This window comes from Alexandromys fortis, unplaced genomic scaffold (assembly GCF_014885135.2).
Source record: "Alexandromys fortis isolate MF-2015 unplaced genomic scaffold, M_Fortis_MF-2015_v1.1 scaffold_110, whole genome shotgun sequence".
Taxonomy (NCBI): Eukaryota; Metazoa; Chordata; class Mammalia; order Rodentia; family Cricetidae; genus Alexandromys; species Alexandromys fortis.
The window spans coordinates 2,404,158-2,425,116 of record NW_026068014.1 but is presented as its reverse complement, the minus strand read 5'-3'; the positions used below and the strand labels follow the sequence as shown (position 1 = coordinate 2,425,116).

Below are 20,959 nucleotides of genomic sequence, written 5' to 3'. Positions count from 1 at the left end.
AATCGACTCCGAGTTGAGTAAGCTTGGGCACATTGCCTCATGTTCTAAACCCCAGTTTCCTTCTTCCTGACTGAAATAGAAGCAAAACCATATTACAGGGGCATTCTGCAATTCCACTGGGAGCCTGTGTATGTGGATCATTGAGTGCTGCTGGGGGCAATGGGGAAGACTCGCAGTGTCCGAGAAAACCTGAGTAGTCATCCAGCAAACCATGCGTGCTTGGACTTCTGAAAGCAGCAATTAACAGTGGGAAAGCTTTGCTGGAGGAGGAACCCGTTTTCACCCATTCCAGGAACCTCCCTTTTTTCAGTGGTGTTTTGCATGCCTGCATACTGCAAGGCATATCACTTTCCCTTTATAAAATCAGAGAGTGTAACCTCTACCTCCTGAAGCTTATAATGCAGATAGGAGCTGGGCACACATGGGGAGTTGCATTTTGGTAGTGACCGTTCTGTGTGCCGGCTGTAGAGAAGGAGAGCTGTGGGTTTTACTGAGAAGCACGTCAGGAAAGGTTCTCAAAGGAACAGAGCTTTGAGTGAAGGCATGAAAGGTAAAAATTATCACACGGACAGGATGTGGAAATGTAAGGAGTCTTTCTCTGTCCCACCAGACAGCTCCCGAATAACAACACAGAGACTTCTTATTAATTATGAAAGCTTGGCCTAAGCTTAGGCCTGTTTCTAACTAGCTATTACAACTTAAATTAACCCATTTCTATTCATCTACGTGCTGCCGTGTGGCCCATGGCTTTTACCTCTCCTCCTGCATGACCTGCTTCCTCTGTGTCTGACTGGTGACTTCCCCTTTCTTCTTCCCAGAGTTCTCTCTGTCCAGAAGTCCTACCTATACCTCCTGCTTAGCTCTTGGCCACTCATTACACCAGTCACAGTAACACATCTTCACACAGTGTGCAAATGTCCCACAGCATGGGAAGGCATTCCAGGAAGAGGACATACGGGGAAACAGAGGCTGATCTAACCTGCTGTGGCTGCCAGGCAGGAATGTAGACGGCCTGAAGGACATGGTGCTGAGGTGATGTGGAAGGACATGGAAGTGTCACAGTCATCCTGGGTCTAGTGTGGAGATGAAAGATCCTAGCGGGGTCATTCCTCTCCCTGCTGCAGCGAGGCTGATTTAAGGCAAATCATTTCTCCTCTCATTCTCTTTTCTACCATGAGGAAAATGCAGCATTAAACGGCTGTAAAATGGTACTCCAAAATGACTCTTCAACCTATGACCTCCATTTGACTTTTGGTTTTGTGGTCAAAACACTCTAGAACCTGGACTTTGGAAAGCAGAGTGCAGAAAAACTTGGATGGGCTTGGTCGTTTGTGAAACAACAATGTCTGAGTGAAAGTCACATGACATACTGTTACAAACATGGGTGGGCTGAGTCTGTGGGGCTGTCTGATGTCCAGATGGAGACACAAACGTTTGTCTAGTGTGAAGTGTTTCCATGGATGTGGAGGTTCTGGTTAGAGGTTCTCTTTATTGTCCTACAAATTCAGCGCAAAGCCGGAACCTAATGTTCTCATAGCATATCCTTTATTGCCAAGTTGTTAAAAGTCACAGTGCGTGGCTAGGAGGAAGTGAAGTGACAGTGGCATCTTCCTTGTTGTGTCAGAAGCACTGTTAACCTTCTAACACAGCCAGATCCGAGTACAGGTCCCTCTTTTTCTCCTTTTTTCCACTTCCTTATTGACTTCAACTTTCCCCCCTCTCAAATCTACCTGCGCACCAAGCTCCCCAACTTAGATCAAAAGCCGGCTCAGCCAATATCTGTCCAGTTCTTCATGGAGAACTGCCTGCCCCTCCACATCCCCACGTGCCTTTCTAGCTCTGATTCTTTCTTTAACTGAGGTCCTGAACATGACAAGCCCAGGCATTGGGCTTTATCACCATGTAGACTCTGGACTTACAATCTCCAATACCAGTGTTGCCTACTGCACCCCCCCGTCTCCTTGTTCTTCCTCTGAAACATCTAATTATTTAATTTTTGACGTGTATTTATTTATTGAAATGGGACACGCGTGTGTGTAGAGGTCAGAGCAAAACAACTTGCAGAAGCTGGCTCTGTTCTTCTGTTATGTGGGTTTGGGGATTGAACTCAGATCATCAAGCTTATAGAAAGCCCCTTTAAAAGTTGATCTATGAAAACCAACCTACAATCACAATCCCAGAGAACCTAGACAACAATGAGGACCTAAGAGAGACATACATGGATCTAATCTACATGGGAGTAGAAAAAGACAAGATCTCCTGAGTAAATTGGGAGCATGGGGACCGTGGGAGAGGGTTGAAGGGGAAGGAAAAGGAAGGAAGGGGAGCAGGGAAAAATGTATAGCTCAATAAAAATCAATTTTAAAAAGTTGATCTATATTGCCAGTTCCTAACACATCTTGTTCTTCAAAACATTTCTTTGTCATTTAGTTACAGTTTTCTCAAATATAATGCTAGACCACTGTTATTAAGAATTGGTGCGTTTATTCTCTGGACTACAGAGAATATGGTTTTGTTTTTGTTTTTGTTTTTTTTTCTTTCTTGCCTTCTTAGAAAAAAAATGCCATGCTATAAAGTAAGGGACAGAAAATTTATGAATATATTCAAGTAGTTAATTTCTATGTACTAGTTCCATGATGAATGCATGGAAAGGCATTGGAAAAATGGTTTTCTGTGTTAAAAAGCACACACTATACAAATGTGAGGACCTGAGTTCAAATCCGTGAAACTCATGTAAAGGCACAGTAACACGTCTGTTATCTCAGTGCTCCTGTTGTAGACTAGAGATCGAAGCTGACAGTCCACAGCTGCAGGCAGGCCAGCCAGTCTGGAGTATGCAGTGGCAAGACCCTGTCTCAAACAGGGTGGGAGGCGAGGAGCAGCACCCAGGTTTGTCCTCTGGCCTCCACACATACTCTGTGACCAGAGGTTCCTCTTGCACACACAAGCTCTCTGTAAATATATATTACAGCCATTCATATCATCGTGTGCACATTTTCATAAACCTTTATAAACTCATCCATTGAGTTTAAGATATTGTATATTTGTAGACAAAGCTACAGATTAATAGGCCTGTAGAGGGTAATACACAGAATTGCAGGATATGACCAGTTCCTACACAAAGCACGTGTACTCCGCCCCTGTGGCCTTTGCACTCATCTTTCTTTCTGCTTGGAATTCTCTTCCTGCATGACGTCTGAGTGGTTCCTTTCTCACTTCTTCCTGATTTCTTCTCCAATATTATTTACTCAGGAGACTTTTGTAGAGCTCTATCCTAAAACAGAAAATAAAAGCCACCGTTTCCCCCAACATCACACTCAATGCTGTCTTGCACTTCTTTCATTCACACAGTAGAAAGTAGGCAAGAAAACACACGATCAAATGGATCCCTTACACACCCAGCCACCTGGAACTTGTAAGTGTTCAATAACATTTCTTGGGAAGAAGGGAAGAAAGAGGGGAATTGAATAAACTTGAAGGTAGGAAAGCTGATGATCAGCCTAGGCTGAAGTTCAAACGCATTCAAGTAACCACGCTGGAGTGGAAGTGAAGCGGAACCTTGGAAAGTCAGGCCCACTACTGGGAACAGGTGACTTAATTGCATGTTGTCTTTCTGCTTCATGTGTGTCTGTATGACTCAGGACTGACTAGCTTTCCTCCTATCCCAGCAAAGTCTGGAGTCACAGTTTGACAGGAAAGGCAAAGTATGCAGTTCTCTCTTTCTTCAGAGCAGTGCGTTGATTCGGGTATTCTCCACAAATTACCAGTGAAGTTGTTGGGTTTATATTTGTTCACCTCATTGTGATCTCATAGACAAGTGTATAGGTGTGTTCTCATCATTGCCTGCATTAGCTTTGTTGATGCTCACAGTAGCTAATAAGTGGCTGCTGGGAAACTCTTCAGTTGACACCTGACCCTTCTGATGTGACTCCAGTAATGGACATCCCCCTGCTGTCATAGCCCTGGGATCAGTAATTGGGTCAAGGAGCCTTGCTTACTTGCATGAAGAGGTGCACACCAGTTCATTGCTTGCATGTTAGCCATTCTGCTTAGACCTTGAACATTCTGAGCCAGAAAATACATTTCAGATGATTTCACCTTCACACCAAAGCCAAGAAAGCAGAACCACTAGACCCCTGTTTCACTTTTATGGCCATCAAGGAAAAATGTGCTTAAACGGTATGGAGTAGAGAGAGCCCTACAGAAACGCTGCAGCTCAGGGTGTGAAACAGACTAATGTTCAGTAGTTGCATTCAGACACATTTAGTCACCAGATGTGTGTGAGCGGTGTCTCAGAACTCATGTCTGCGAGGCCTGAAACACTGCCAGTGAGCCTTGGGAGCTCACAGATGCCAGAAATAGCATGACAAGCAAATATTGTCCTATTTTTACAAACTCGGGTTTGATACAGTAAATCCTACCATGGTGTTGAACCAAGCCTAAAACAGATTGCTGCATACAGTAAGCACTGTGTCGCAACAACCATATACAACTTAGGAAGGAAATATGACTGTTCTGATGAGTTTACTCTGAGTCTACATCAGAGGAGCTGTACCTTCTCACTGTATTCGGTATGTTTCATGGTCCCCTCTATCCATAAACTGCAATAAAATGCAGAAACTGTGCTGGAACTGCATCTTTTCTGGCTAAATGTAGTTTGTATTTAATTTTTTAGAGCCCTTTATATATGAGGGCTACTGCCATTGGCATCGCTCCTCCCTCCTGTCCTCCTCCCAGTGTCCCCCTCATTTTCTGTAAGTCTCATTACACGTGTGCATGTTAGATACATGTGTTCTTGTCTTTGGTTAGGAATAAAAGAGCAAAGTCATGAACTATCAGTGTGGAGATACTGAGATACTACAGAGACACAAGCCATAGTAAATGTGGACAACTGGAAGCTGACAGATTTGGCAGTTCACATGGAATGGATTTGTCTCTTGAAATACTGCACACTTCTAAGGCTCGTGCAATCAGACCACTTGAGATCTAGCAACCTGTATAGGAGCTCCTCCCTGTAAGGCAACCGAGTCTTCCACTCTCCACAACCTTTGACCCCTTGGAGCTCGTCATGTAGGAGTACAGCCTTGTAGAACTTCCCCCATCCACACTGGCTTGTCATCTGATGGTGGCATTATGTTGGTCTTGTTCCAGTAACCATATTACTGAGAATTCCTGGGTACGTTCTCCCTGTCACATTGGCAGGAGACAGGATCTTGTAAAAGCAAGGTTTGGCTTTATGCAATCCATAAGGACCACTTTAAGTCTTGTGTGCTAGACAAATATTCTACAACGGAGTTTGCACCTAGCCCCCAAGTAAATTCCTAAAAATCGAAATCACAAAGAATGTTAGCTGAAACTACAACAGAGCTAAGCTATAAATCGGTTGCAAGTATTTAACTGTGTCATCTCCCAAATTATTAGAAATAGAAAAAAAAATATCTATTCACATAGCTCATGGGTCAAAAGAACCCATCACAGGGGAAATCAGGATGCATTTTGAGAATGAAGAAGGGAAATCACAACGTATCAAGCTGAGTGGGATGCACATAAAGGAATGCTTTAGGGGAGCTTGTACCATTGAACGTTAACTTTGGAAAATAAGAATGTTCTTGATCTGTAACCTGCTTCTCAAAACTAAACTAAACAACTAAATAAACCTATTCTACTGTAAGGAAAGAAATTACTAAGAGCACAGACAAATCAAATTATAAACCAAAAAACAATGTAGAAAACCAAAAGCTGAATAAAAATCATTCAAATGGACACCCTGCCTAGATTGACTGGGAACAAAAGAGAGAAGCCATGGACTGCCAGCATGGAGCCAGTGAGATCCTACAGATGCTCGGATGGAGGACGACGGCAGGGACAGCTTCAGGCCCACGGGGCCAGTAATTCACACGAAATGGACCGATTCCTCACAATACACAAAAACAACAGAGTGTCTGTTTACTAATATAGCCTATTTGTTACTAAAAGCCTTTCCGCAAAGAAATTTCCAGCCTCGTTCTAAGGGAAGCACAACAAGGAAGAAGAGTAAACTCTTCACTGATTTCTGGTTTTGTTTGTTCTGGCTTCTGTTCTGTGGTTTGAAGACAGGGTCTTTCCGTGTATCACAGGCTGGCCTACAATTTGATTCTCCTGCCTCCAATGGGTGGGATGGGGGAACAACTGAAAAGGCCATTTGAAGAAAAAATACATAGTAATGTATCTCATTGACATGGCTAGTAAATATATTATTAAAACTTTAGCAAAATAACACTCAGAAAGCTGAGGCAAGATGATTGGAAGTTAGAAGACAACCTGAGCTACATAGGAAATTCTTCCATTTAGAAGAGAAAAAAAAAAAGAACTAGGCAAGGTATTTCTGGGGGCAAGTTAATGGAACGTTCTACATTTGACTGAGTGATGCTCATGCAAGTTTGGGAATATAGTGAAAGTCGATGAAGTTTACACCTTAAATGGTGACCTGTGTGGCATGTGGGCTGTAGCTCAGTAAAGCTGTAAAAAATATTATTAATGAGTGAATTCTAAGAATAGATAAAAGAATAGTGTTGCTTGACTGAGTGCGGTTACTGAAGAGTGGAGGTCGGCTTAAAGTCCATTAATCTGCTCTGTGGAAGAGACCAAAAGCAACAAATCAAATAGCTGGTACAACAGAGACAGAAAGATCTCCTGCTACAGTCCAGGTCCATTCCCGGCAAAAAGTCCTCATCATACAAAGGGCAGAGAAACATATCCTCAGGGTGATAATGGGGACAGATAAAAAGGCTACAACGAAATGCTTGGCGCTGAAAGACTGCAAAGACTGCTTCCTCCGTAAAAGCATTGACTGAATCACCTTCCACTCCACATTACTGTATCAATATGGAAAGGCAAAAAAAAGTCAGTAACACATAAATTTGCAAGGGAGAGGTTTATCTGTCTTTATTTTCAAGGAACATTGTACATATGGGGAGAGTACTGCAGATATATATAGATATAGATATAGATATAGATATAGATATAGATATAGATATATAGGAAGAAATCTAAGGAATCTTAATGAACGTTTAAAATTACTTTAACAATATCACAAGAAATAAGGTAACATCACAAAAATCAATTGTATTCCTCGTAATTGTCTGTGAAAGTTTCTAGGAATGATAATACCCATCAACAAAGAGAATTAAAGGGCTGGAAAGATGGCTGTGGTTAAGAGGACATGGGTTCAGTGCCCAGAACCTACATAATGGCTCACAACCATCTGTAACTCCAGTTCAGGGGAATCTGATACCCTGTTCTGACCTCTGCAGCCGTCCTTTCTCATTGGGACCACCAGCCCACCAACAATGGCACAGCGGCTTATTAATTATGAAAGCTTGCCCATTAGCGTAGGCTTGCCCCACTAGCTCTTATAATTTAAATTAACCTGCTTTTGTTAATCTACACTCTCCCACGTGGCTCGATTACCTATACTTTGTACCATATATCCAGCCTTTTCAGTGTCTTCCCTGACATCTTGGTGTAATCTGTGCACCTAGATTCCTCCTACTCTTCCTCTCTCCCCAGAGATCCCGCCTGTCCTCTTCTGCCTAGCTATTGGCCATTCAGCTCTTTATTACACCAATCACAGAGCAATACATCTTCAGATAGTGCACAAATATCCCACAGTGGGCCTCACCATATATCCCTGGTTGGCCTGGTACTCATGTGTAGACGAGGCTGTTCTTAAACTTATAGAAATTCATCTGCCTCTGCCTCCTCTGTGGAATGCTGTGGCTACAGGCATATCCTGGCCTGAACAGTTTTTTTTTAAGTGTCTGTGTATATGAGCTTGGTGTTTGTCTAGGCTCGCGTGCCAGGGCACATGTGTAGACAAAGGACAACCTCATAGAAACCATTCTTTCCTCCACCTTTATGTGGGCTCCAGGGATTGAGCTGAGGTCACAAAACTGAGCCATCTCTCAATCCCCAAAAGATTTATTATAAAAATCCATAAGGTTTGTGTAGAAGGCCCAGAAATAGCCAAAATACTTGTGAAAAGAATAAAATCAGGTCTGGGCATGTAACTCAACAATGGAGCATATGGCTAGCATATGAAGCCATAGATTCACTCCAACACACACACACACACAACCCAGAAGAGCAAAGTCATAGGACTTAGACTTCTTGACTGTAAGACTTACCAGAATTGATAGTAATTATCCAGGTATGGTGTTGGCATAAGAATGTTCACATCAAATAACAGGAACGGAGTAGAAAACCCAGAATTGAACCCACATGCACATGGCTTGCTGATGTTGCTATGGATTCCAGGGTAGTGCAATAGGTGACTGGATCTTTAAAAAAACAAACCAACCTACAAAAACTGATGCTGTAACAGTGATATAGCCACAAACAAAGTGGATCTGTACCATATCCCATACCATACTCAAAAGAATGGGCTTGAAGCCAGGCAATGATGGCACGCATCTCTAATCCCAGCACTCAGTAGGCAGATCTCTGTGAGTTCGAGGACAGCCTGGTCTACAGAGCAAGTTCCAGGTCAGCCAAGACTACACAGAGAAACCCCATCTCAACAAACAGCAACAAAAGAACATTGAAATGGCTATAAATATAAAGATAGTTTTTAAAAGGAACATTAAATTTCTGTAAGACAAAGGACAAGGAAACAATGTCTGATGTCTTGAGCTAGGGAAAGGTTTGTTAAGGCTCAAAGAACACACACTAGAAAAAGAAAACTTGGTAAACTGGATTTTATCAAAAGTGAAACCATTTCTTTTCAAAAGACATTATTAAGAAATGAAAGGCACTTTCAGACTTGAAGAAAGTATTTCCAAAGTTATATCTGATGTGACTCGTATTCAGAATACACGGGGGACTCCTGTTACTCAGTAATCAGAAGACAAGCCCACTTTTAAAACTAGGCAAAAGCTCTGCATAGACATGTAACTAAAATTATATAAGATAAGTAAAAATGAAAAGTTCAGTGGCTTGAGTCATCAGAGAAATGCAAATTAAAGCTGCAATAACTGTGACTACCTCTCCAATTGCAAAAAAAAAAAAATGCAGAAAGGTTGTAGTAACCAAAAATGGAAAGGGATGGTTGTAAGGAAACTTGTTGGAGTCTCTCATAGAATTTGTGAACAGCCTGGGTTACTGTCTACTAGATCCAGATAACAGGGAGCCATTTTTAAACTCATTTAGGCAAAGGAGGGAGCTGATCAGAGAGCTCTTCCTTATCTTCTCCCTACTTCCCCTGTATCCTTTGTGTGTGTGTCTGTGATGTGATGTGCATAGGTATATATGTATATCTGTGGTGGGATAGGGTGTGTGTGTATATATCTGTGGTGTGTGTTTATTTGTGGTGTGTATGTATAGGTGTGCATGTGTGCATATGTGTAGTGTGATGTGTGTGTATATAAGGGGTGTGTATGTGTATCTTTGGTATGGTGTGTGTGTAGGGGCACATGTATGTGTATCTGTTATGGTGTGTATGGGTATGTGTATGTATCTGTGGTAGTATGTGTGTATGTGGGGTGTGTATGTATCTGTAATGTGCTGTATCTAGGTGTATATATGTATCTATGGTGAGATATGTTTTCGGAATATGGCATTTAAATGTTTTAAGAATTTAGGACTTTTCATGGCAGTGAGACAAATCTACTCCTGGCAGCACCAATCTACTTCAAGAGGATAATGGGCATCAAAGAGGCTTCTTATGGAGTTTGCTAGCCATTTGGGCAAGAAACTGCTCTTGCCTGGACTGCTTGACTATACTTGAAGGACCCACATAAAAATTACTGCTGAAGTTGTCTAAAGAAGGTGAGACAGTCCTTCAGGATTCCTGTTTCTTGAAAGAGAATGTCTGCTAGACATTCTGTAGCATAGAGACGAAAGTGACTGACAAACTGCCAATATAGGTGGAACTGTCTTTGAAATTTCCTGCTTCATGGAAGTCTGCTGAATACTATGGGCCTGTAGGCTGAAGTTGGATGCTGCAGAAGAACTTTGGGTGACTATCCAGGCAGAAAGATGTCTCTGTCAATTCTAGAGTTTTGGAAGTTGCTTACAATGCACTTCCTGTTTACTTAGGTTGTACTATATCCTTCTGGAGTCTTTGATGGAGTTGAAGAATAGATAGTTATAGTTTTCGTTAGTTATGATAATAGATAAAGTAGATATAAATGTTGTAACTAATTCTTGTTTAATAACTGTTTTGTTATTTGTAATCTTGCTATGTTAAAGTTAAACCCTTCCTTTTTATTTAGACAGAAAAGGGGAGGTGATGGGGGATTCCCCTCTGTATCCTGTGAATACCATTGGTTAATGAAGAATCTTCTTTGGGCCTATTGCAGCACAGAATAGGGCAAGACAGAAATTCCAAACAGAGGAACAGAGAGTAGGCAGAGTCAAAGAGAAGCCATATAACCATTTGAGGAGAAAGATGCCTGCATGGCAGTACCAGTAAACCATGAGCCTCGTGGTAAAATATAAAATAATAGAAATGGGTTAATTTAAGATGTAAGAGCTAGCTAGAAATACACTTAAGATATGGGCCAAGCAGTATTGCAATTAATATAGCTTCTGTGTGATTATTTTGGGTCTGGGCAGCCGGGAAAAGCATCCACCAACGGGTATGGGTGTGCAAGCACACGCACATGTGCTGTATATGCAGTATATATAGTAACGCTTCAGCATACAGGTGTGGGTGTTAGGTTCATGCATGGGAAAGGAAAGGAAGGGAAAGACACCAGGCATCTTCTCCTCTCTTCCTACCATATTGCCTGAAGGCAGGATCTCTCTCGGAATTTGAAGTTCACCTTTTGGCTAGGCCGACTGCCCTATCAACACACCAAGGCTGGGTTACCTGTCGCCATGGCTTCTGTATAGATATGGGTACTCGAGCTCAGATAGATCCTCATGACTGCAGAGCACACACCTACGGAGCCACCTCCCCAATGCCTCCCTGCTTCTTTTCAGTTTTTCTCTGCAGACCAATTCTCTGTGCATCATCAGACACTCGAATGTCAGGACTTTCTGCCTTTAGAGCTTTTGCCAAATTGAGACTAATTTTCCTTGTTTCAAGTTCAAAATCCTAAGAAAAAAAGGATCTGGTTTCTCCAGCTGAGACCACCATGGTGCATTATGATGGATTTAACTTGGGTTAAAATGCTGGGATATTTAGTGCTAATTGTCAGTGGACAGATTCTAGAAGCGCCAGGGAGTTGGGCCTCTGTCTGTCTGCGGGGTTATCTTGGCTATGTTAACTGCTACGGGATGTCGCATTTTGAGCTGTGGGTTGAACCATTCCTTGATCAGGGGATCCTCGACTATCTAAACGGAGAAACTGAGCTGTGTGCAAGCAAACATTCATCCCTGTTTCCTAGTTATGGGTGTGATATGACTAGTGGCTTCAAGCACCTTGACTTCCCTGCCAAGGACTGTATCTTGAACTGTGAACTGAAATAAACGCTTTTTTTCCTTAACGGCTTTTGTCAGTATTTATAACAGCAACAGGAAAAGAAACTAAGACAAGAATTGCGGCTGAGAAGTAGGAGGGCTGCTGCTGTGTTTAACCCGGCCACGTGATTCTCAGACCCGGAAATGTTTCTGTGGCTGAAATGTAATGCTGTGTTTAACCTGGCCGCGTGATTCTCAGACCCGGAGATGTTTTTGTGGCTGGAATGTAAAAGAGTTCACAACTTTGGGTTACAAAAGTCGCTGCATTCTGTAGACAGCTCAATAGGCTGTTCTTCTAGAAGAAGGATGTTGAGAGAACTACAGTTGAGGGCTGCCTCATGAGGGTTTGGAGAGGAGCAAAGACTCCATTGGAAATTGGAATTGAGACCCTCGGTGTGATATTTTGGGTGAGAATTTTGCTTTCTTCATTCTGCCTGTGTCTGAGAAGTTGAGTGAAGTTGAATTTAAAGACAATGGATTAATTTGTTGGAGGAGGAAAGATGTATGATCTGATAAGGTTCTCAGGAAGAAGGGTGCTGGCAACATGGCAGCCATAACTGCCCAAAAGATTCGCAGTACCAGAGAGAAACCTGGCCTTCTGCATTGGGCAATGAGAAAAATACTCTTGAGGACAAGACCCCCTCCTGCATCAAAGGACCCAATTTACAAAGATGTAAATTTGTGTGAAAAGAGAAAGATTGAACTGAGAATGGGCTAGTAGTGGGGGATGGGTTTCCCCCTCTTTTAAAGCAACTGTCTAGGAGAGAGAGAGAGAGTTAGCACACCCAAGCTAATGTATCCAGGGTGACTACAGAACTTAGAGCCCTTATCCATATGGCACTGGCTTTAAAGGCATAAAAGATGAAAGATTGCAGGGATTGTGTAGAGCTGCTGAGGACAGGCAATGAATGACAGGGTCTGAGTCTCAGAAATGCTTGGACCATGGGGCATGTACAGAAGAGAGCTGTAGGCACAGACTCGAACTGAAAAGGATGTCGTTTCATCTCACATGTACTCCCTCCTCGAGGCCTCTTTTGTCTCCTGAATCTCTCTTAGGTCAGCACAGTGTTTTCTGTACTCACCATCACCACTTCAGGCTAAAGCTCTGCCATCATCCCCCTTGACTTTGGGCCTATCCTTATCCACCTTCGTCTCTCTCCTGCTGCCTGTCTGCACACTGCACCAATGGAAAAATCTTGGCTCTCTCTTGCTTAAAAGCCTCCAAAAACCATGTCTAGGTCAAAAACTAAAATTCTAAGCCCACAAGTACGTCTGCCAGGATATGACCTGACTTTCTTCTGCCTCCTCCCATACCGCCTTGATACATGTTCTCAGCAACCCAGATACGCTCATCCACTATCAGTCTATTACCTGCTCTATTACCTCTTCCTGGGGCCTTTTCGTTACCCCGCCCCCAACACTCACCTTGCAACTGGAGTACTTTTCACACTGGTAGCCATGCTCAGTCCTTTTAGTGTGTGTGTGTGTGTGTGTGTGTGTGTGTGTGTGTGTGTGTGTGTGTGTAAGAGAGAGAGAGAGTTATCTCCTGAAAGAAAATCTAAAATTAAGGGTGGAAATTTTTTCTTTTGTTCTTAAAGGAAATAAGACCCTTGGAAAAGAACAGAAGTATGCTCCGGTTACTTGGTTGTGGGGTAACATGAAGCCCTGCCCCCACAGGCTAGCCAAAGCAGAATGAACTGAGGATGGATCACTTTGCTTTTACCCTGGGTAGTTCAAGTTGGGGGCTAAAAGGTAGAATTTCACATTAGGAGGAATGAGTTCAGAGATATGCCTTGTTGTTTTGGCAGTGGAGACATGGCTGCTTTCTTGAGTAAATTGAATTTCTGTTGCCCGGGGAAGACAAGACCCAGACTAGAGAGAGTCTGATAGGCATAATCACTTCCGAAAGTTTGGGAAACAAGAAGAGAAAGGTGGAGTAACAGAAATGAAGAAATAAACAAAAGGTGCATTTATTTGAATGAAAAAATTGAAAAAGCCTTGAAAACCACAGGAGCTCCTCAAGATGTTTATGTAATTGGATTGAATTTGTATGGGATGGAGAGGAAGGACAATGAAAACATTCTCACTGGTGCTTCTGAAGGCTTGTGAAACTGCCCTCACAGTGGGGGTCTGTGCTTTGCTGGATCGTTGGAGTTTTGTCCTCTGCTAGCAAAAAGTGGGTTTTAGAGAGGAGACGTGGGACGCAAGCTATTAAACAAGTTGTCCTGGATTCCAAATGCCCAGCACTGTCGCATCCTCCTTGTTTGGCATGGAAAGGGCGGAACATTTGGGAACTCAGCAGCGCGTTAAGTGTTTTAATAATCATTGTTGACACACAAAGCATATGGCCTCTCAGAACTCACCGGGTCAAGATCGAAATCCTCTCCATTTCTAAAATTACCCCTCAAAAGCTGAACAAAATTCTCTGAGGCACATTTCAAACTATATGCCTTCATGAGTTTTATGTTATAAGCAAGGGACACAAGCAAGCAAGCACACTCTCTCATGGAATGTGAGCATTGATCATATAAAGGAAAAATCAAAATTTGAACCCAAGGGAAAAGTCCAATTTGCATCTTATTAGAAAAATCTAGAACTTCCATACAAGTAAGGTGGTCGTCTGCATGTGTAGATTTGCTTTAAGAGCCAACTCTGGTACTGGCTCTTCCAAGAAGCCCTCAGTTTCCTGACTGTTTACATCAATAATCTGTGGTTATAATCATACTGTGAAATAAAACCACCAGAACACTCAAGTACTTACAACAATAAACATCTCTTTATTGCTCATAAGTCTATGGTTAACAGGGTGTTTCAGTGGGGGCGGGGCGGAGCAACTCACACACTGGTCAGTAGCCAGCTATGGGGCAGGGAAAGATTGTTAATAATGACTGAGCCCCCTCCTTAAGTCTCTTCGTGCCATGTGGCTCACACCCCTCCAGCTGGCCAATCTGAGTGTGTTCTCATGGCCATCACAGAGGAGGCAGAGGGAAAGTGGAAACACGCTGGCATTCCCGGTTTCAAGTTTCCCGTCTCTTTACATCTGTTAGCCTCTCTGTCCAGCACCAAGTCACATGGCTAAGCCTGATTTCAGAGTTAGAGGAGACTTCAAAGTCACAGTGCCAAGTGTAGGAAGATACAATAAGGACACTCCTTATTGTACAATAGGAAGATACAATAAGGACACTCCTTGGGACTTTAATGCCATCACCCTACAATGATGCCGCCACCCAGCAATCATAATGCCAGCACCTTACAATGGCCCCTACCCTAGCAGCACTCTACATTCCCTTGTCTATGTTCTCTCTGGTCTCAGCTCTATGCTGTGGAATAAGTCTTTTTGCACACTGTGAAGAAGTGTCCCTTGAATTGGTTTAATAGGAAGCTAAACAGCCAATAGCTAGGCAGGACTTAGGGGACAAAGAGGACACTGGGAAGAAGGAGGCAGAGTTGCTATCCAGATACAGAGGAAGCAAGATGGGCAGTACAAAGGAAATAAAGTCATGAGGCAGAAAGTAAATTAATAGAAATGGATTGTTTGAGTTATAACAGCTAGTTAGACACAAGCCTAAGCTATTAGCAGAGCTTTCATAATTAATAAGAAGTCTGTGTTGTTCCTGGGGAGCTGGTAGCCCTGCCAAAAGGGGCTGATGACTGTTCTATTCTTACACTTCTCTTGTAGTGTTATAATTACTAACTCTTCTCTCCTTAGAAGCTGAGGATGATCATAACAATGTGCATTCATTCATAAACATCTAGTGACTATAAGTTATGGTAGGATGCTCTTAACAATGTATATGCATTCTTAAACATCTAGTGACTATATTAGGATGCTCACATGTGTTATTACTTTACAGACAATCTCTGCCATGCATAGCATAACATCGGACTCATAAGTACTCCATAACATGTACTGAATGAACACATACACAGAAGCTCATGTCCCAAACACGTTTGTTCCCCTTTAAAGGAAAAGCCTTCTGAGGACAGATGTCTTTCAGAATCCCAGTAGAAGAGGGAGGCCCTTCTGGTTGAGTGATGCTGACCCTTGGTGCTCTACAGTAAAAATTTCAGCAGCTAAAATTCTGTCCATCTGGATTTCCTCTTCTTCCCTGACCACCAGAAGCCCGTGTTCTTTCCATCTCTTTGCTCCTCCCAGAGGATGCAGAACATCAATGATAGTTGACCCCTCTTAAACTCTTCTTACAGTAAGAGCTCCCAGGAGGGGAGATTTGAGTTTCCACTCTGCAGTAAAGAATAATCAATCTCCAGCATGTTTGTCTTCAGAGCGAGAAAAACTGAGAACAAGTAGCTACTGCCCGCTGGTCTCTCCAGCACTACAGACAGAGACTTGAGAGGAATTCTTAGAAAATTTTGTATGCAGCTATCCATGTAGCCATGATTCTTGTAGGTATTAATTCTGTCGATGTGGTGGTAAATGTTTAGCCTCATTATTTTTCCAGTTGCCTACAAGCCTAAAGGGAACTTGTATTTCTAGGTAGAATCCAATTTTGGGCTTCTTGGTTCCAGGCAGTAGGTAAAGTGTTTGAAGGAGCATAGTAGCATGGCTACTAAGTCAGAGAGCCAGCCCTACCCTAATTCAGCCCTTGCCCTGATGAAGGCTTAAGTCATCATCAGTAAGGGAAGATCATTATAACTGCTAAAGTAGACTATCAGCATGGGGTGAGTAAATTAAATCAATTGTTCTATTTATACTTATTATTCCTATTATTGTATAATCCCACATAAACTTGTAAACTGTGAATACGTTATGATTGATAGTGAAATAATTGTACTTATATCAAATAATATATTTACTTTGATGAAAAAAATAAAGGCACTACTTTCTTTTTAAGAGAAACTTGCACACCTATGCCACAGCCCTAGTATGAAGGTTACAGGAACAACCTGTGGGAGTTGGTTTCCTTCTTCTAGTATAAGGAGTCCAGGAATTGAGTTCAGGTCATCAGTCTTGGTAACATGTGTCCCTATCCACTGAGCCATCTGGCCAGCCCCCAAATCATTCTTTCTGGAGTCATTTGAAAGGCTTTAATTATGGAATTTAGAAATGGCACAGGAAAGTTCTTCATTCATTCAACAAGTATGTATTCAGTACCTGCCTTGCACTAGGCTGCCAGGTGAGGTAGTGGTGGACGAAAGAGACATTGTGTATGCTGCCTGGGACCTTATGGTGAAAAAGCTGTAAGTAATAAGTCAGCATCGCTTTTAATACTCATCTTCCCAGTTTCTAAGCTTCAAGAATTTTGTTAAATAATTTAATATTTGAATTTACCAAGTTGAACACATCAAATATATGTCAATTTTATACATCATAAATAACTCACTTTTAGTGACTGTCATTTTTTTTAAGTGACTGGCTTTCCTCATCCATAATATAATATGGTGACACTTTGGAATAGAGGGAGGGGAGCTTTTGACTTCATGGCTTTATAAGAAATACATATGTATATATTTAGGCAGGGTCTCATGTAGCCCAGACTGGCCTCAAACGCTCTAAGTATCCAAAGATGTTCTGAAACTTCTGACCGTCTCTCCTTCATCTCCAGTTTGCTGACTTTAGGAGCAAACCACTATACCCGGTTCATGCCGTATTGGGAGTATGAGGCTTCATGACCCCTTTACTTGACTTCTGCCCTTCACCGACTCAGCTCTCTCCCCAACCCTCTCAATGTCAAAACTCTCCTTTCTTATAGCATAGTGCATGAGTTAACATCTGCACAACTTTCCTGGCCGCCACTCCTTCCCTGAACTACAGTGCGCTTCAAGGGTGGTGAGAGGTTTCCTGGTGTTCACCAATCAAAAAGAAAAATTGAAAAACTGTTGGTAGTAATGGTTTCAGCTATGGCAAAATTCTTTGATATAATTCCTCAGTTGGCTCCCAAAAGAGCAAAAATGATGTTAGTAGAAAAAAATAAAACCCAAGAAAGTATAGAAATCAGTAAATAGGACTTTATCCATGATAATTTCTGCATTTTAGCAAATGTTACCCAAGATGTTAATGTTAGGAAGTCCATTGAGGACTGTGTGGTAACTCAGCATCCAGTGCCTTGGAACACGCTGGGGCCAAGAGTCTTTAGCATCTGGACATCTCCAAACTTCTCCTGACTAGTTTGTAATTGCTCTGAGGAGATAGAGTTAATAATCTCATTCTGCAAAACATATAATTTGTATAGTAAGCCTGTTACAAAATTGGTCATCACAATTCTTATCTAGGTATTTTAGAAGTTGAAGAATGAACGTCCGAGCAGCTCACTTGCCTGGAACTTTGATGGAGTTTTCTTATGTAAGACAGAAAAGCCCTTCGTGGGTCTTTCCTCACCTGCAGATTTTAACCTCATGAAGGCTGCAGTCTCTCAGAGACTCGCTTTTTCTTTTCTAGGTGCAGACACAAGTACGCCTTGCAAAAAAAAACTTTGACAAATTGAAGATGGATGTGTGTCAGAAGGTGGATCTTCTTGGAGCAAGCAGATGCAATCTCCTATCGCACATGCTAGCAACGTACCAGGTAACAAAGTAAATCTGTGTTAATGAACAAAGGACTGCCAGAGACTTAGATGATGGGAAAATCTGTGTTTGGATGGAAAGAATGACCTGAGTATCACGGATTCTGAATGCATCCTCTTCTCTGCCCTTCAAGGCCCTGCAATTTAATCATCACTATAGTCCCTATGTGCTGTACACACTGTGGAATTTTCCATTTCCCTGCACTTACTTTGTGGGTCCTTTCTGCCTGGAATACCTTTCTTCTTTCCCCGTGCCTTTTCCAGCTCTTGCTCTGGACTGCTTTAGCACAATGCTGTGGTTATTCAGCACCCTTGGTTTGTCTCTCTTGACACGGAGGTCCTTCAGTGCAGCCCTGTGTCTATCCTCAGTGCTCATGACTCCAAACGAGTGTGAAACACCAGATGCTCAGTACTGTATGAAAGTGAAAATTATTATAAACCAATTTCTTTTCCTCAAAGAATTCAAAGTTTAGGAAGAAAACTGGAGGCTGTAATATTTTACTGTATTTCCTGAACCCCTAGAAAAGATGTTCTAAGCAGAAAAACCTAAAGAATGCCATGGTGATACATACCGTTAATCCTAGCATTCAGGAGGCAGAGGTAGGTGGATCTCTGTGAGTTCAAGGCCATCCTGGTCTACAAATTCCAGGTCATCCAGGGACACACCATGAGACTGTCTCACCATTGCCCCCCCCTCGAGAGAGAGAGAGAAAGAAAGAAAGAAAAAAAGGAAGGAAGGAAGGAAGGAAGGAAGGAAGGAAGGAAGGAAGGAAGGAAGGAAGGAGAAAACAATGCCAAATGCCCTGGGTTTGGAGAATGGACTGAATGGGACAAAGAAGATGGAGAGATGAAGGCCCAGTTGGTAGGAGCAACCTAAGCATTGGTGAGAATTTAGTTGGATGATATGCCAAGTCTAAGTGAACTATGGGAGAAACAGGTACAAAGATGAGTACAAATCAGATGAGACAACCTGGAAAGTCATAGATAAGACTACTTCTCTGGGGACCAGGGTCAGAAATGGGCGTTTGAGACATTATTGATCTTACCATCTTTCTTTACAGACTACTCTGCTCCACTTTTGGGAGAAAACTTCTCACACCATGGCAGCCATTCATGAAAGCTTCAAAGGTTATCAACCGTATGAATTCACGACATTAAAGGTATGAAACCCAGAGAGACAGCTAGCGAATCTGTGAAAGGGCAGTTTTGTTTGGATCACAAGGCAAACCCAAGGCAGGGACAGCTATTATACATCATGATAATCCATACTCATTTGACATTGTTGAAGCAAGATCGCTCAAGAACAAGCAACTAATTACTTTTTGTTTAGGTTAGTTTTATTTTTTCATTACCTAGGTTGGAATTTAGGCTTTGCACATGCGAGACTGTACATACTCTGCTGTTGGAGGAGGGCAACATGGTGTCTCTCTGACTGTGCTTTTTTCCTCCCAGAATTCAGTTCCATCTTCCCCACCTACCTAAGTTCTGCCCTATCAACAGGCCAGGGCAGTTTCTTTACTAACCAGTGAAAGCAACACATAGACATAAGGACCTCCTACACCGCTCTACGACTGAATTACATCCCTACTTTTTGATTATTAAACCCGAATATGCTCATCTGAGAAGACATATTTGTTTCCTCCGTTATTTCTGAAAACTATCTCTTTATTCTGAAGTTATAGTCAACATAGGATTGGAACTTTCAATAAGACTATAGTAATATTTTCTAATTGAAAGAGCAACATTAAACCCAAGGATTCTTGCCTCAGAGGGGATCTGTGCAGTGTCTGATTCTCAGTGTTGAAACTGGCTTGAAATTATCTCGCCCTAATGGTTGCTAGAAATGAATGCACATCAAGATAAGAGAGTGATTTTCATTCCAGAAGGATTTTAAGAATTGATGGGGGGAGAACAGTGGGTGCTTTGTTGTTGGGTTGTGGATTTGAAAGAAAACTATCAGGCAAGAACTTGTAAAAGCAAACAAAGCAAACCTTGAAATTACTCACTTCTAATTTTCCAAGCAATTTATAAGGGTCCACTTTGCTAAGAAAACATTAAAAACCCATTGCTTCTTTTTTTTTTTTTTTTTTGCCTTAAAATGCATCTTTGATTTTAAATGTTTACAAGTCACCTACAAATCTACAAAAATACTGGAGTAGAAGCCTTCAAAGACCTTATGTGAAAGTGAAAGTCTCAAGAGGGACCCAGGAATATCCACTCGCCCTGAGACACCTGGCCATGGAGCTGTTCCTCACAGTCCCTGCCTTGCTCAGTTGCTCGGTTGGTGTTCACGGACATGCCCCCTGGCGAGTGCCCCCTGAGTATGCACTGTTTCACTCTGTCAACTGTGCACACTTGCCAGGAGAGGCTTTTCATTTCTTATCCATCCTGTCTGTGTGTCATCTGCCAAATGTCCCACGCACAGTCAGCAAGCAGCCTCTGTCACACTGGCAGCGTTACTGTTGGACGCAGCTGCTTTTCTTCTTCTTCGTGATTTACAGATGTGCTCAGCAGCTTAGGACGTCATCCTCCTGAGCAAGGCAGATCACGTTTACAGCTCAGGCTTCCCGCAGTTCTTAGCCTGGCCTGAGCAGACCGCAGACCACCCTTGCCTGGGACACGTCTGGGCCATCCTGATTGTTCTGTTGTTCTTGCTAGTTCATCTTTCTTTTTATACTACCAAGGATTGAACCGCGGACCTTGTGCAAAACCACTCCACTGCTAACTTGTGTTCCAAGCTCACGCGTATTAATTTTCATCCAGTACCAAATGTTACTGTCTTTTGAAACAGAAATTGGCCAGGAGACAAATAAAATAGCCCCAACCTCAAATATAATTAAAAAATTTCCAGTGTGTGAGTTTGTTGTATATGAATGACAGTATGAACTCAGGATGCTGAAGTTGTTACCCAAGCGTGAAAGAACACACGTGCATCCTGGCTTCCGGGGCTGAGGACAGTGAGACTCCATGATCTTTTACTGTGTTGTTCACCTTAC

At 42.3% G+C, this 20,959-nt stretch overlaps 1 protein-coding gene across 7 annotated transcripts in view; it reads left to right on the top strand.

The window, feature by feature from the left end:
• The window catches only part of Ica1 (islet cell autoantigen 1), a 135,178-nt gene that overhangs the window by 78,106 nt on the left and 36,113 nt on the right, over window positions 1–20,959 (top strand). For all 7 annotated transcript variants that reach the window (XM_050162272.1, XM_050162271.1, XM_050162270.1 and 4 more), the window contains exons 7-8: window positions 17,840–17,965; window positions 19,025–19,123. In XM_050162272.1, coding sequence (XP_050018229.1) covers window positions 17,840–17,965; window positions 19,025–19,123 — 225 coding nt within the window. The remainder of the gene's footprint in view (window positions 1–17,839; window positions 17,966–19,024; window positions 19,124–20,959) is intronic.